We start from the raw sequence: 15,684 nt of genomic DNA, 5'->3' as shown, positions 1-15,684 counted from the left end.
TTTGATTTCTAGAGTATCTTTCTTCTTTAATTCAAATTCCCCAAATGTAAATATTCCAGTAAATCAGCATTTTGCATTATAGTATATTAACATACCATATTCCATCACTGCCACCTCTGAGAAACATCAGGAAAACAGGCATGTGCCATGCTCTCTGAAGCTTATAGCAATAAGATCACATGAACTGTGTTAGTGAAGGGCCTTTTAGAAAAGATGTTCCCAAGATTGATTTCCATCCCCTAAAGCAACCTTGTTGGGGGTTGGACTAGATGATCTCCAGAGGTCCCTTCCAGCCGTAAGGATTCTGTGAAAGCAATGTGTGTTGGGTAAATCAATTTAATTAGGCAAGATCATACTCAGATGGGCAATAGTCTTTAAGGTTACATACCAAAATACAGATGATTTGATACTTTGGAGTCAGTGACTTCATGCTCCCCTAATACAAGGTTGGCAGAGACCTTGGAGTTCAAATACAACAGGTGTAGGGAGAGCTTAGGGATAAAAGGATCTCAGGGTGAAGTAGTACTTCTATATACACAAACTGAATTATTTTCTAGGCTGGTCTGTAGAACTCAACAGTGGTTTGATTTCAAATTCATAGAAGGAGTAGAGGCAGTACAGGCAGCCCTTGCTTGTTAACTGCCTTTTTTTGCAATGTATTTTGGTTTTTAGCATGATCATCTGCATGCCGCTGTGAAAGGCTGTCACAGGGTAGAGGTAAATTCTCCAAATTAGGGGATTTTACTTGATTCTCACAGTTAGTGATTAAGGCTCACCTAGAGCCATCCATGGCAAGGTGCAGTAGTATGTGGTCTTTCCTGAAGGAAACTCATTTGAAATATGCAGATGGAAAAATAAGATGTTAAAGACAGGAAGAGTCTTTATGTTAAAGACACATTACAGTCACAATGTGGACTGTAACTTCAAATGGCATTATTAAGTAAAAAAGAAAAAAAGTTCCTTGAGCAGTGAAGTGAAGGAAGCTTGGGTTTGGTGGGGTTTTTTCATGGATTTGTTTCTCAGATAAGTGAATTTTCTCATGTCTGATGACTAAAGTTTTATCCTTTCAAAAGGCATGACAGCAGTAGGGTCTCTTTTCTTTACCCAGCTGGCTATTGCATAGAAACAAGACCTAATGTTTCAGATTCCCTTATCCTTTTTTGTCAAACTGTATTGAAATTGGGTCACAAGTTGTGGTGGGAAACACATACACAAAAGTATGCCTCCTGATTTCCTTATTTTGTTTAAAAATGGGGGAAAAAATCCATTTGATGTTGTTTATTCTTTCAGATTGCCAGTCTGATTGAATGAAATACACTAGAGCTGTGACTCTTTTCTGTGCACTGAGTGCTCCCTTCCTCTCTACGTGCCCTCACATTTCATCCTCTGTGGTTCCTTCACCTTTTCAACAGATCTTGAATTGACCTCTGTAAACTTACAGCCTTCTGCTTTTCTGTCTCATTTGTCTCTTTGTAATTTGTTTTGTAAATTTAATTGTGTAAACTGAATATTTTTATAAGGAGGGTTGATGGGCTGTTGTTATTAGGGTTGCCCTGCACTCATTACAAAATCCTGGTTTTCAACTATTTGTGTTAATCTTTACTAGTTGGTTCTGAGATTTTTCTGTGCTGTATTTTTTTGTAAACTTTAATTATTTGGGGTTTGTTACTGTAGATGTGATTCTGCGTAGGAAATTAGGAGAAAATACTACATTTACACAGGCTATGAAAAAGATTGAAGGCCTTTTCTTTGAATGCTGTTACACATATATGCTTTGGATATGCAGGATATTTTTGGTAAAATATGTACAAATTTGACTGAGAAAACGGACTATAAAATGCTATACTTTTCATATAGATGAATATATTTATATATATATATATACACACGTATTCAGTAGAGACTGGAAGGAGCCTAAAAACTAACACCACCAAACATTTTTGTGTTCACTAAGCAGCTTAAATTTCTCTGCTCCTGAAATGCTTACCTGCATTCTGAGCAGGGCTACTGAGGATGCTCTATGCCAGGAACACTGCCTCAGGATTGTGCAGCCGTGGCTGTAGGTAGCTCTGGTCCAGACTGTGTTTAGATACTTGAAATGATGAAAGTATAGATTTCTTTTTCTTTTTGGCAGATTATACATACATGTTGCCATCTTCCTCCTCCAGCCTTTCCCCACACCAAGAATATTCAGAAGATTGCAAGGTCAGGTATCCAAATATTAGGAAATCCAACTTTAATTGAACCTTGTAATGCTGCATGTATGAAGAAGCATGGATTAGTTACACTATCACTGCCCGGGTTTTTTTACAGAAGTTCTTTTATAGTTCAGTGGACAGTGCAGATTTGCTCTGGTGGTGAATCAGGAACATAGAGTGTTCCAGATGATCATCTCCAACAGCACTACTACCTGAGCTGCAAGTTGAATGTGATAAAGAGAGTAAGACCAGGATCACAAGAAGGGACATGCCAAAGCTATTTAGTTTTGCCCTTGTGATTTGCATTCTGTTCCTGCCTCTCCCAGAGAGCTGTTTTGTGCAGGTAAGCAAGTCATTCCAAGCAGAGTTTGGAAAGGAGGTCACTATGCTGAACGCTTAGCTGGATACCTTGCAGGCATGATTTGCAGGAGTTCAGAGCACACACAGCTGAAGCCAGAGGGAAGTGCATTTTGAATATTAAAGCATTATGGGGTGCTGACTCCTCAGTGAAACAGGTCATAATGTCTCAGATCAGACATCTAAAACCAGTCAAGATTTTTTAGTCTTCACGACTGTCTGCTCTGCCTGCAGAATAGATAGTGCCATCCCTTCTTTACGTGCACATCGTTATAAGTGATTTATAAAGCACTCCATATCACCATGAATGAGAGCCTCAGGTTACTTAGCCATTCTGTCTTCCATGCCTGTTTAGAATATTTTGGAATATTTTGAATAAGAAAGGTTCAAAGCCATGTATTAAATGTGTAGAGAATAGAAAGATTTCTTCCCTGTGATGGGGAAGTCCCTGGTGTTGCATAGTTCATGTCTGCATTATTATGTGAGACACAAGTGTTTTCATTTTTGTGGTGTCTTGTGCAGGGAACACTTCCATTCAGCACACTGGGGAGAGTGCTCAGCACTATCTTACTTCCTTCTCAGTTGAAGAGGCACAAACCAGCTCCTCAAAGACCTTTGAAGGATATGGAAAAGACAAATGTAAAATCTGTATTAGACAAATATATTGGTATCTATGTTAGGTTTTCTGCTGAAGAACTCCGGTTACTGATTGAATACTATTTATCAGTCGAAGAGTCTGCGTATATATTTACACTTTATGCAAAACTAACTAGCTCCTACTCCTTCTGTAAATTTACTTGGAGGAGGGCCTCCAAGTAATTCATACAAACCCTGTTACGACTTAGTGATCCACCTGAGCATGCCAAGGCCTCTGGAATGCTGTGTCTGCTGAAGATGCAGATGAAGTTGCAGGGAGCCACCCCACTGATGTCTGGGATGGAGATACACTGTTCAAGGCTCTCGGAGCCTGCTAGAGGATGCCCTGATGACAGCTAGAAGTTTCCTAGCAAGTTTTGAGCCGGCTGTTACACATTTAGACTACAGTTGTATGGAAATGCCAGAGCCTGAGGTATTTCAGTAAGAGAGATAATAAGTAAGTCATGCAACTTTCAGAGAGGTGTAGACCTGCCCATGTAAATAGAAGTGTCCTGGCTCACTAAAGGTGCAAAATCCAGAAGCCACCTAGGTGGCAACAGCTGTGTGAAGCAAAAAGAGTGTGAACAACTTCCTGGGATCTCTTTAATGTGAACATCATCTTGGGAAGAAACATAGAGTCCCGGTTCTAGAAATGCCCCAATCACACTAGGGTGGTTAGGATCACTAGGCCTTTAATGTGAATCAAAACTTGTGGTAGTAGAGTGAAGAATATGTATGTGTAGTCTCATTTCAGAGTATTTTCTGAAAGGGGACAAAACCCGATTTGCTCTCAGGTGAAATCATTGGTGCATCATCTTGCCAATGAAAAGGGCCAATGGTTCTCTCATGGAGTGAAAATGCTCTTGAAAAAATCTTCAGAGATAGATATTTACCATTCAGGATTGAGACTTGGGGCTGTTTACTTGTTAGACACCTGCAGGAGAACTGTCCCTCAGTTCTCCTTAGAACTTACTGCCCATAAGTAACCTGTAATCACTGAGTTGTTGAATAGGATCAACAGCACCTGCCTGTCTGTACAACTGCAGCTCAACAGTCTGGCTGACTTTTTTTGTTGGAATGTCAGAAAACTCTCAACGGATCCCACTGTACTGCATTGAAAGCAATTTGCAAGTAGGCATTGGGAGGCATCTTGATCTTGACAGAAAAAAGGAAGAACATCCTCTTGGTCATTTGTACTTAGCACCTGCAGTGGGAATGTTTTGTGGTCCTGGTAGCTTCTCACATGACAGAGTGTTTGCAAACCTAAGTGTATTTTCATAGCATTGTGTATCTGTGTACATATATCAGCAAAAATATAAAAAATAATGTGAGCTGGTCTTTACACACATTTCATCCCTTAGATGACATCTGAATAAGAACAGACAGTGCTGACTGTGGACTGGAAGCTTTTCATGTAAGGATGGCTGGGGTTTTTTTTTTCTTCATCGTGCATTCATATAGTGAGTGATTTCTGTGGAGTTTTGCTCTTTAAGTGTATCTCTTACCTGGTGAGGAAATGACTTTAGAAAATTGGCCAGTAAAGAAGCTGAGACTGTATTATGAACATTTTTTACATAAATTACTATACAAAAGATTTATGGCACTTTCCATAAGAGCAATTTTATGGCCACTTCTTTTCAAATGTCACCCTTTTAAAACAAGTAATATGAAACAAAGATAAAAATGAAATAAAAACCATCCTAAAAGCAGTGTCATGCCCCCATAGTATTTCATAAAGGTATCAGAAGAGATGCAAAGACTGAGTTTGTGAGGTTTTTAAGTTACTTTTTTGCTATTCTGCTCAAAAATGAATTCATCCAGTAAGTCACACATACACTTGAATCAGATATGTTGTAGTCATTTAGCAAGTGTCTTCTCTACTCAGATGTGCTCAATAGCCACAGTTTACAGGAATGTGCAACTCTTGTCCCACCCTTATGCTGGAAGAAGGATGAGAAATACCAATGTAAACTAACATTTAGGAGGAAGTGTAGAACAAGATCAAAACATGTTGTAGCCTAAGAGGTCTTAAAAATCAGAACATTTTTCAGTAATCTGAAATTACTCTAAGTTCTAGTAAAGTGCAGAGTTTGCTTAGCAGTTGTCATCAGCTGAGTCAAGCTTGCATCTAGAATGAGGGTTATAGCACAAAAAAAGTTTAGTGTTGTGTCAGTACTCATGTAGAAATAAATAGCATTTTTATGCTTGTTTTTGTGTCTTGCAAAAAATTCACTGATACACTTAATAATTCACATGAATTGGCTTAATTAAAGAAGAAGGAAAGAGAACTTTTGCATTGAGACTTATATAATTGTCTTAGCAAGATTTACTGGTGTGTCTGGAACTTGTAAAAATCAGTGGCTTTTGCAGGGAGAACTTTACATTACTTCTTTTTGATGAATTACATTATATAGAAAATGTGAAAGTACTGTAATTTTTTACTTTGTATTCCCAAATTTATGTCAGCACCTTACAAGTTTTTGCCAGCCCACTTTTACAACATTAGATCATCACATGGATGAAGAACTGTTTGCTTTCTAGAATACAATGCCACTAATTAAAGTTGAAAGTGAATGGACTGAATTAGAATCAGCTCATCCATCAAAGACTGGCTACTGATTATTTACTGACAATGCTTCATTTAGCTCTATTAATTACTCAGTGGCACTGTTATGTAAAGGTCATGCTTGAAAAATAAGAAAGAATACATGAAAAATTACTGTATGTGCTCAGTGTTGGAGTCTGGAAGTGGTAAATGTTAAACAGAGTGCTCATGTGAATAATCTATTAAATGTGGTTTTTTTCTTATCAGCATTTTCATTGTGAGTTAGTAAACAGGAGAGCAGCTTATGGATCTCGACAGACTCCTTATGCAGGCTGTGATGGTCATGGCTGTGACTCCATAGCAATAAAGGAAAGTTTGGCTTTCTTGTACTGCTTTTAAAATAGATTTCTCTTTTTTCTTTTTTTTTAATATTCTGCCCAAATTATATGGGTTTACAGGTATTGCAGGGAGAAGAATTTTTTGTACTTTTTTGTACTCATTAGCTACTCTTACCTTATTCCTTTATCCCTTAAATAATAATCCTCTTACCATCATTCCCCAGATGTCACTCTAAAATTCCATCTATGATACAGAGGTAAATGTGTCTCCTGTGTTTTGTAACATACAGCTCATTCACATTCAGTAACCTTCATCAGTGCTAAGCAAAAACTTCTGTGTAGTTGGTACGTGCCTAACAAGAGACTTCAGTCATACATTTAATTCTAGTTATTGATACTAGTTTTGAGACTGTATTTACCTTCATTTTTTCCAATAAAGACATAATCTGAATTAAAAAAAGATATGTTCTCACTGGGAGTGTTTTAAAAATGAGCTGAATATTTTTACCTTATAAAAAGGAAAATCATGAGTTCTGTAGGTTTAGGCAGGGGATACTGTCTTTTTGCTGTTTAAATTAGAATTAGCCATTAGGCTTGGAGGGGGGGAGGTTCTGCAAAAGTGGTAATGTAAGTGATAAAGTCCAAACGCTCATTTCCTCTGACAGATCTGTGAGCTGTGGTTGTTTTGTAATAAAACTCTTTGTGTACAGGAGCATGGCTCACATGGGAAAATCTTATGTATACATATATATATATATATATATTTTTTTTTTTTTTTTAAAGAAGGAAAAATAGTGTAGTTACTGAGTTGAAAAATACTGTTTGGTTCACATTCCAAAAAAGGGCATGAAAAGATGATGAATATGTGTGTGCTCTTTTGCTTAAGAAGGGACTTTAGTTTTCTGTTCAGTCCTGAGCTGTAAGTTTCCATGCTAATCAGACATGTTATTAACTCAGATCTGTTTATAATCAAAGTCAAAGCTGAGAGCAGCATCACCGCTGCTCTACTCAGAGACTGCAACTATTAAGAAATTAGTTGTGATTAGTTTGTTTTGTAATGGTGTTGTGTTTTGACATCGTGTTGCGTGATGTCAGGAAGGGCCTCTTTTTAAAGTCATCCTGAAAAAGCACAGCTATAAAACAGACTCGGGCAGGAAAATGGAAAACATATGAAGCAGTTGTACGTCATCTAGGGAATAGAGGATAGAAATGAACTAATTGCCTTTGATTTTTTGAAACGCTATGAAAAGGAATCTGCTTATATATTAGATTTTACATAAATGGTCATTTTAAGAAGTGGAAAGTTTGATGTTTGTAACTTAAATTGACACAGTGCAATTGCAAGAGCCATCTGCCAACCATCCAGATGCAGTTACCATTTCTGCATTTTCTTTCTTTTTTTTTTGGTTGGTTGGTTTGTTTGTTGGGGGTTTTTTTGTTTTGTTTTGCTTCTCAGTTGTCCTCTTTTAATCCTAGTTCTCAGAAGGGTGATAGCACTCTAACATTATTGTAGAGACTGGATGGGTACGAACACCCCTTTACTTTCTATGTACTGTTACTGCTTTCATTCTGCCCAGTTGTTTTTCTGGTGGCAGGACACCTATGCATTGTCTTGCTGTGGAGTTGCACGATTCCTGTCTACGTCAAAGCAGAACATATTTCAACACAGGAAATGAAGTTTCTAACCTCACTTTATTTACCAGTTCTTTCTACTCTTTGGTTGGACCAATGGGATTTTTTTCCTTTTTAAATTAGAAGGTTTTTTAAGTTTTATGAAGTTGAGGCATACATAAACACAGTATTTTAAGTAAAAAATACATCTGCAGCACTGCCTCACTTGGCTCTCTTATATTTCATATGCTGAGAATAGAAAAAGCTTGATTATTACTGAACACCAAAAGGAAGAAAATCTTTAATACAACAAAGAAGTGATTAGGTAAAATTTTCCATTTGCAAATCTAATACTACAGGTATTAGCAACTGTGATGCTAAATCTGCCATCATTTGGATGTGAACGTGACATCTTGCTTGATAGTCATAATTTTTTACAGTGATGTACCAGAAAACGTGAGATAAATCCCCAGTTTTGTCAAGCAATCATTCAGTGATCATTGTTGCTTTAAATGTCCATGCTTGCCTCTGAAGTAAAAATACTGCTTCATTTACCAGGGTGTTATGAGGTACCGTATTGATAGTGATCTATTAATGTTTATACCTCAATGGGCAGCACTTTGTGCAAGAAAGTAAAAGATATTTTACCAGTTCAGATGGTAATGGTCTATCTAAAATACTTTTTGTAATTTCAGTTGGAGAACTTACCCTGTATGTTTGCCTTGAAAACATCCCTACTGTTGGTACCCTGTTCTTTGTGAGATTTTCTCTCAGGGCTGTTACACAAAGCTTCCTTGCAGATTCACTTCTCTTTCTGTTTGTTCTGAACACAGTATATGTTTACAAAAATTGCATTACTCTTCAATCTAGAATGAACTTCAGTTAACAATTTGCAGTATATGACCAATTTCAAAATGCTTTGTTAGGCAAGGAATATGTTCTGCTTTTCTCCTTTACCTATATTTTATCATGGTTGTCCTTAAAATCTCTGTATATGCTCTTAATACATCCTTTCAGTTCCCTGTAATATTACCGAGGCTTTAACAGAGAACAATTGTATAGTTGGAGGACACGTAATAGGCTACTAGAAGAAATATTTACATCTGGCATGATCAAAGCTTTTGGACTATATGAATGTGTATGTGGGAGGTCTAATTTTTATGTGGGCAGATTCACAAAGACTAAAACACTTCAGTACTTAGCCCCTTTCCCTTTATGAAAATTCAATTCCTCAAAATGAAAAAAGTATGTAGTACCTGATTCTTATCTTTATTTTTCATTTTTATGAGTAGTATTAACTATTCTGCTTGTAACTACTTGTTTTAAGTCATAGAGAAGTTTTTTGGTATTTCAACCCCTGTAGTGGCTTATTTAGTAAGATGCTTATCTTGCTCGTGATGTTTTTGCATGTTGGAACATACGCATGTTTTCAAATTTTAAAAACTCGTATTTTTAACACAGTTTTGATAGTCTGTAGAACTGCTGTGGAAGGAGCTCTGCTGTATTTTCAGTTTATAGCAATAGCTACATCTCCAGGTTTGGTTTTTGCTGGTTTAGTTCCTCTGGCAGTAATCAGCTGTGAGCCCCTGCCATTTGAATTTCTTTTTATTCAGTTACTTTAAATAGTTACATTATGAAAGGTTATTAACACTCAGTCATTTAAATAATCTCAGCATTTTGTTTGCAAGGCTCTGATGGGAACATTGGGGATGATAGCTGAGCTGGGCTAACAGCTTGCTGAACGGGGAGGTGTCTCTCTCCCTTTGGCTTCTTTCCTTCCTCCTGCTGTCCTGTGATCTTCCCTTCCCCGGCCCCCAGCTACACCAATTCTGACTGCAGGGTAACCAGCTCAGCTTGCCAGCCAAGCAGAAGAGCCCACACGCCAGAGCTGCGTGCCAAATGCCTATTGTGCTATTCTGAGCCTTAGTTTACCAGGTGATCAGCAGAGTACCTGAGCTGGCTCCCAGGTAAGCATCAGGGGCCTGGGGGGCTGTGGTGAAAGGGGAGCCACCTGCCCTTTCTGCCCCTGGTGAACTTGCGTCTTGCTCAGGGCACTCTCTGAAGTCATAGCATGAGTCACGAACACAGCGCTGTGTGTAATACGTGGCTTCTTGAAAAGCAGCCCTGCCTTTACAGGCAGATGATGATGTGAGGAGCACTTCTTGTAAACAGTGAAGACCATGCATTTCTTTTTAGAAGACACACATCTTTTGTGGGTGTTTTAAAAGATTCTGTGCATGCTTACAGCATCCATGGCGGTTACTTCTGGAGGTGGAGGTCATCAAAGCAATAGAACATTTTCCCCCTGTAAAAGTGTTTTTTACCTATTAAATCATGGGTACCATTGTAACTTTGCTTGCTGTTGCTCATTTGGATTACTTCAGCACTCCAAGCTTAGGACAGTTAATATACTTCTTTTGGATATATACTACATCTCTTTGTTGTCCTTACAGCACTGACAGTCCACAAATCTAATCCTGAACTATTCTAGCTTCAAATTTGTGTAAACTGGTATCAAAGTCAGTTAATGTCAGTGTTCTGTAAGTAACAGCAGCTGAGGAAGCATTTCAGAATCCATGGAGCCATTCCTGATACTCTGCAGGAGTAGGATGGAATGAGCCGGTAGAAGTGAAAATTGCTCGTCTGCCAGACTTTGATATGTTGTTGAGTCTCTTTGAACACCTGAAGTACCAAGATGCTGCTGTGATAGCTTCTCTAGCACAAAGCCCTTGCAAGGTAGGCAGGGTCTTACCCAGATTTTGGAACCCTGAGTTTTAGTATTATCCAAGTGATATGGCTTTGTTTTTCTCTGGTCTCAGCATCAGAACTGACACACGAGTTTGTTGATCAGTTAAATGGCATCTGCAGTTCACAGAAAGGTGGTCAGTGTGTTCAGGATCTTCATGCTTTTCCTGGGTGCTATACTTCCTTTGCATGTATCTCATGTATTTTTTTATCTTTTTTAGTTTGAAGAAAAAAAGTAACAAAAAAAGACCGACCTGCCATTTCCTTTGTTGCAACTTGTAGGATTCTCTACAAGACTGCTATACTCTGTGACCACAAAACTGCCTTTTCTTCTGTGTCATGCTGGTGAAAAACTACTAGCAAGCAAGTTTAGTCTAAGCAGCACCTCAGCATTACTTGTTTTGCTGCCTCTTGGTAGTTTTCAGCATGGTCACATAATACCACAATTAGAGGCCCCAGTCTATTTCTTGGTGCATTTCTCAGCAGTTCAGTGTTCTCATTCACAAAGAGAGCATCCCTGTATGTATTTATACTTAAGGAGACTAAATGTTAAAAAGACTGAAACTGGCAGTGCTATTTATAAGTGGTCCTCCAAAGCAGCAACTAACTCAGCAATGGGAAATACCATGTTTGGTTTTTAGCTCTCAGAACCACCTAATTTGCTAAATAGTCAAATACAAATAAAGTGACATAAGCAAGAGACCTTAATAAATAAATAATTAAATACTTCTTATCATAGGCATTCAGGAATCATCATAAAACTCAAGAAAGATCATCAGAATTCAAAAGAGCTGAGTTTTAAAATATTGCATTTTGTAAGCATTCACAACCAGGATGTTTGTTTCAGGCTCAGAACACCACACTCCATTTTAATCTCTGTTCTTTCAGCTCTGAGGATTGCCAGTATTTCTGAGGTCCCTATGGCACTTGAATGAAACTGTTTCCTACCTAAACCTAAGCAAACCAAAACAAAGAGGACAACCATTGTGTCCATTATTTAGAGTATCAGACTGGTACTAAATGGGGCACAGCAACAGAGAAAGCAAGGGGTTTTTTTAAAAAAAACCAAACAAGCAAACACACACCCCACGCCAAAGAAAAACAAATAAAAACCCCCAACAAATTCCTGGAATGGAATGTCAGCAAAAACAATACCTAAAAATCCCAATACCTAAATAAATGGGATGGAAATATTGCACTACACTACTTCTCAAGCACTCCCTCACAGAAAAAGCTCAGGGATGTCCTGATATAGTGATAATTCTTGCCATGAAGAAAACAGATTTGAACATTTGATTTTCCTGTCTAGCAGAGACAAACTGTGTATGTAACATTATTAGTGTCATGAAGAGATTGACTGCCTGCCTTCCTGTTGCTTGTTCAAGGAGATTTCCATTTACCCTCATCTAACTCCAAGATAAAGAAGGGACCATCTGGTCTTTCTCCTTCATTCCCTTCCTTATTATGGTCCTTTGTCCTCATGGTCTCAAATATTAATTCATCCTACCCAGTGTCCTTGGTACATTGCCTCATCTGTCAAGTGTCACATACTCATCTTTCCATCGCTCTGTTATGCCCTTAGATGTTTCCTGCATTTCCTTATTCCTTGGCACGTGTATTTGCCTAATCCTGGTGTTTTAATGTGAATTTCACTGCTGTGCCAACGTACCCCAGAAAACCTGCAGCTGGCCTGAGGCCTCAGGAGGGGTTACAGCACAGGGGCCCATGCCCTAGCTCTGAACGTGGGTTGTGAGGGACAAGTCTTGGTTGGCTGCTGTGCCTCCTACATGTAGATGATTGTTTCCTTTCATGAGAAATGCTTAAATACAGTGACACACAAAAAGTAAGGATTGCTTTCCATACCTGTATGGATTCTTACCAAATAATTCTGACTCTGCTGTGTTATATCCTCCCACATTGCAGCCTTCAAGAATGGCATGTCCTTATGGCACCACTACCTAGAAGACAGTGAATTCAGTGAACATTTTTCAGTTTGCTGGTGACTGTGGACAAGGTTTAATTTTGCCAAAATCCTTTTTACAGTAACAGGGATTTTAAAGGGGCTTGTCCACTAGCTCTCCTCCTTCAGTCCTCTTCTTGCTCCCCTTTTAAAAAGAAAAAAAAAATTGCGTTAAAGTTACAAGTGGAGAAACTCCTACCTGTGGACACACAGGACTTCTGGCATTTTTATATACTCTGTTATCAAAGGCAGCCCTAGGACCCAAAGAGTTAAATCATCATCTCCCCACATGAGAGCAGTGAGGAAGTTTAGGGAAGAAATATGGTGTGGATGATGACTTTGTGTACAGCTCTGGCATGATGCCAAAACCTGTATAAATATAGCTCTGTGATGGTGTCATAAACAGTGTCTGCCTCTCCCTACTCAAACATCTTTTCTAAGCCTGTCTTCGTGCCTGATCTCTCTTACATGTGTGTGTATATATGTATATCTTGTTATATATAAAGAGATTACACTCCAAATAATTACTTGTTTTATATCCCAGCCCTTTAAAACCATATCATGTGTTCTAGGTTTTGAGTTCCAGTGAAAATGTTACATCAGATCTAAGGCATAGCTGTTGTTTGGCAAAAACAGTAACCATGTAATAGTGACAGGACTGTCTGGAGATGTTTCTAACAGACATATCTCTGTATTTAAACCCAGATTAATAAATGTCACTACATGGGCAGGAGAAAAAAGAATTAAGCATCAGCATTTTCAGTTGCTTCATGTATTATTCTGGAATTGAGAGAAGGCCCGAAGTGGCACAGAAGTAAACATTAATTTCATTTATTCGCGGTGTAATTTATCATTCTACGTGTGTTTGTGTAAGTTCGGCATCTGTTTTCAAGAAATCATTTTTGTGCCGATTTTATTTGAAAATGTTTGCGGTCTTGCTCTATATTCTTACACATATTTTATCTCAACAGAGTTTGCATTTAGGATAGTGAATGCTCCAATGGCCTTGGATTTAGCATTTGGCATACTGTGTGAGCTGCTCCAGCGGTGGGGAGAGGTCCGTGCCGGTGTCCCGATCCTGCTGGAGTGGCTGCTGGGAGACAGCGACCTGCAAAGAGATGGGGAAACTCCTGCCCTGGTAATTTTAACAGGCAGTTGCTCTATAGCATGTTAGAAGCACTGTAGTTCTGCAGTCTTGCGGCAGGAAGAGAATGAAATGTCTCATCTGATGAAACGTGATGATTGCCACTGCAGTACTAACTGATTTACAGTCTTTTAAAAAAAATTCACATGGATATTATATAGAATGAAAAGAGTTTTATGTCTGTTTCCTGGTAATACCAGCATAAAATTAAAGAGATCAATAAGCAAACATTGAAATAAATCACAAGGCATTGTTGACTGAAACATTTTGAGGCTGAAATGTAATTATATGCAGTATTATTGCAGATGATGGCTTCCCTTGAATTTAAACTGCTGCTGGGGGTGCCAGGCACATTTGGGCATTCAAAACCAGTGTTCTCCCAATGCTGGCTTTCCCAGAGATGGAATTTAAATATTTGGTAACTTTATTCCATCATCCATGTGACTGGTTCTGTGCAATGAAAACAGCCTTGCTTACATCAGTCACTGATTTCAGAAGGATTATTTTTGTAAAGATGAGCTTTGCCATACTAGTTCTGTAAAACTTACTACTGTATAATACACGGTGTTCTTTTTGTCTTGAAAAGACTGTAAAAATCAAAATAATGCTGGAAGCTAAACTGGAAGGAGCAGGAGCAGCTACATCTTTGAGAAGTTGTTGACAATTAATATGAGCCATGAAATATATTATGAATCTTCTCTTAAGCCTGTGGTTTAGGTGTGCATTTCTGATGTTTCACTGACTGATACAGTTTTCCTTTTTTCATTTAATCCAGTCAAAAAGCTCCATGATATAGCAAATTACCATACTGCTTACAGAGGTCTTTGTGAAATACAAGACTGTTTCATAGGGGAAGGCAAGCACATGTTAAGGATTAGGGCTACTATTTACTTCCACTGTTTCCCAAGACTTGTGCCATAACTGCCTGATTTTTGAAGGTAAAATTTCTTTGGCAAAGTAGGAACCTTTTTTACTGTGTTTTCCCAAACCTTTAAAATAAGGCATATGAATTTTTACTTTTTTTTTTTTAATTATAAAAAGCTGTTCTATGACAGCCTCTATTGTCATTGTTTCTGTATATATCCTTTTTTATATCTTTTATGATTTCCTTATTGTTATCAAACCACAGGTCATTTTCTAATCACTGTTGGTTTTCTTTTTGTTAAGGAAGAAGATGATTCCCTGTTTGATAAAGGGGAAGTGAATTTTTGGGCAGAGAAGCTGACTCATGTTAGACAACTTAGTAAGCACCTTTTACATCTGATATCAGTGACTTGTCTCACCTTACCAGATCACGGGGAACTTACTCGACTATCAAGAATAGCACTGGACCAAGCCCAGCTCATTGAACACCTTCTTAGAGCTCTACCTCTGGCTCCAGAGTTTTCCAGAACTCCAGAATTCACAAGATTGGCTATTCAAAACGAGAGAATATCAGTCTGTCTTAAAATACTAAATCTGCTGAAGTCTGATGACACTTGCAGAAATGAAAATCTGGAAAAGTAGATTACTAAAAGTTCATCCTCAGGGAGCCGGACACATTACTGGATGGGCAGGGAGACTGAATGCCAGCAATGTTCAAGGAATCAGGGATTGCTGTGAGGAGTCTAGGAAACCTGCAGTACTTTGGTATTCAGGCTAGAACTACATTTTTTATATTGATTGTCCATTGATAATTTTTTTTTATGGGACATGCAGTGGGGGACTTTTCCTTTTAAATGCATTTGCTAATTTCATTCAGCTGAGCATTGTTTATTACAGCTACTGTAGGAAGTAAAGCAGCTAAACCTAATATTTTCCATTCATCCAGGTGCAGGCCACCTGTAGTTCTGTTACATTTTATCCCACATTTTTACCTCCTGTATCATAATACCAAGTTTATTTTTTTGTCTCCTTTCAAGATGTAGCATGTTAATTATTAAATTAATATGCTTTTTTTTATCTTTAAGTGTTTCTAATAGAAAAACAAATTGTGACTTCTTCGTTTATGGCAATTTTTAGAGTACATTTTAAATTTTACTGCATTTTCCTCTGGAGGAAGACAAGGATTTTCACTTTGGTAGTAACCTTGTTTTGAACATGAAAACAGCATTAGTTAGACTTCTGCATGCCTCTTTTTTCCTTTAAATCAAATAACTACTTTCATAAAA

General features: G+C 38.1%; 1 protein-coding gene across 1 annotated transcript in view; it reads left to right on the top strand.

The window, feature by feature from the left end:
- THADA (THADA armadillo repeat containing) overlaps positions 1–15,364 on the top strand; it is a gene marked incomplete at its 5' end in the record, with an annotated part of 153,336 nt that extends 137,972 nt beyond the window's left edge. Inside the window, 2 exons of the mRNA XM_082302617.1 lie at positions 13,362–13,528; positions 14,702–15,364. Coding sequence (XP_082158743.1) covers positions 13,362–13,528; positions 14,702–15,040 — 506 coding nt within the window. The 3' untranslated portion in view covers positions 15,041–15,364. The remainder of the gene's footprint in view (positions 1–13,361; positions 13,529–14,701) is intronic.
- Positions 15,365–15,684: the final 320 nt, after the last annotated feature.

The sequence above is a fragment of the Coloeus monedula genome (genome assembly GCF_965178545.1).
Source record: "Coloeus monedula genome assembly, chromosome: 2".
NCBI classification, from domain to species: Eukaryota; Metazoa; Chordata; class Aves; order Passeriformes; family Corvidae; genus Coloeus; species Coloeus monedula.
Note: the sequence above shows the minus strand (reverse complement) of the source record. Positions and strands in the feature narration are given on the sequence as shown.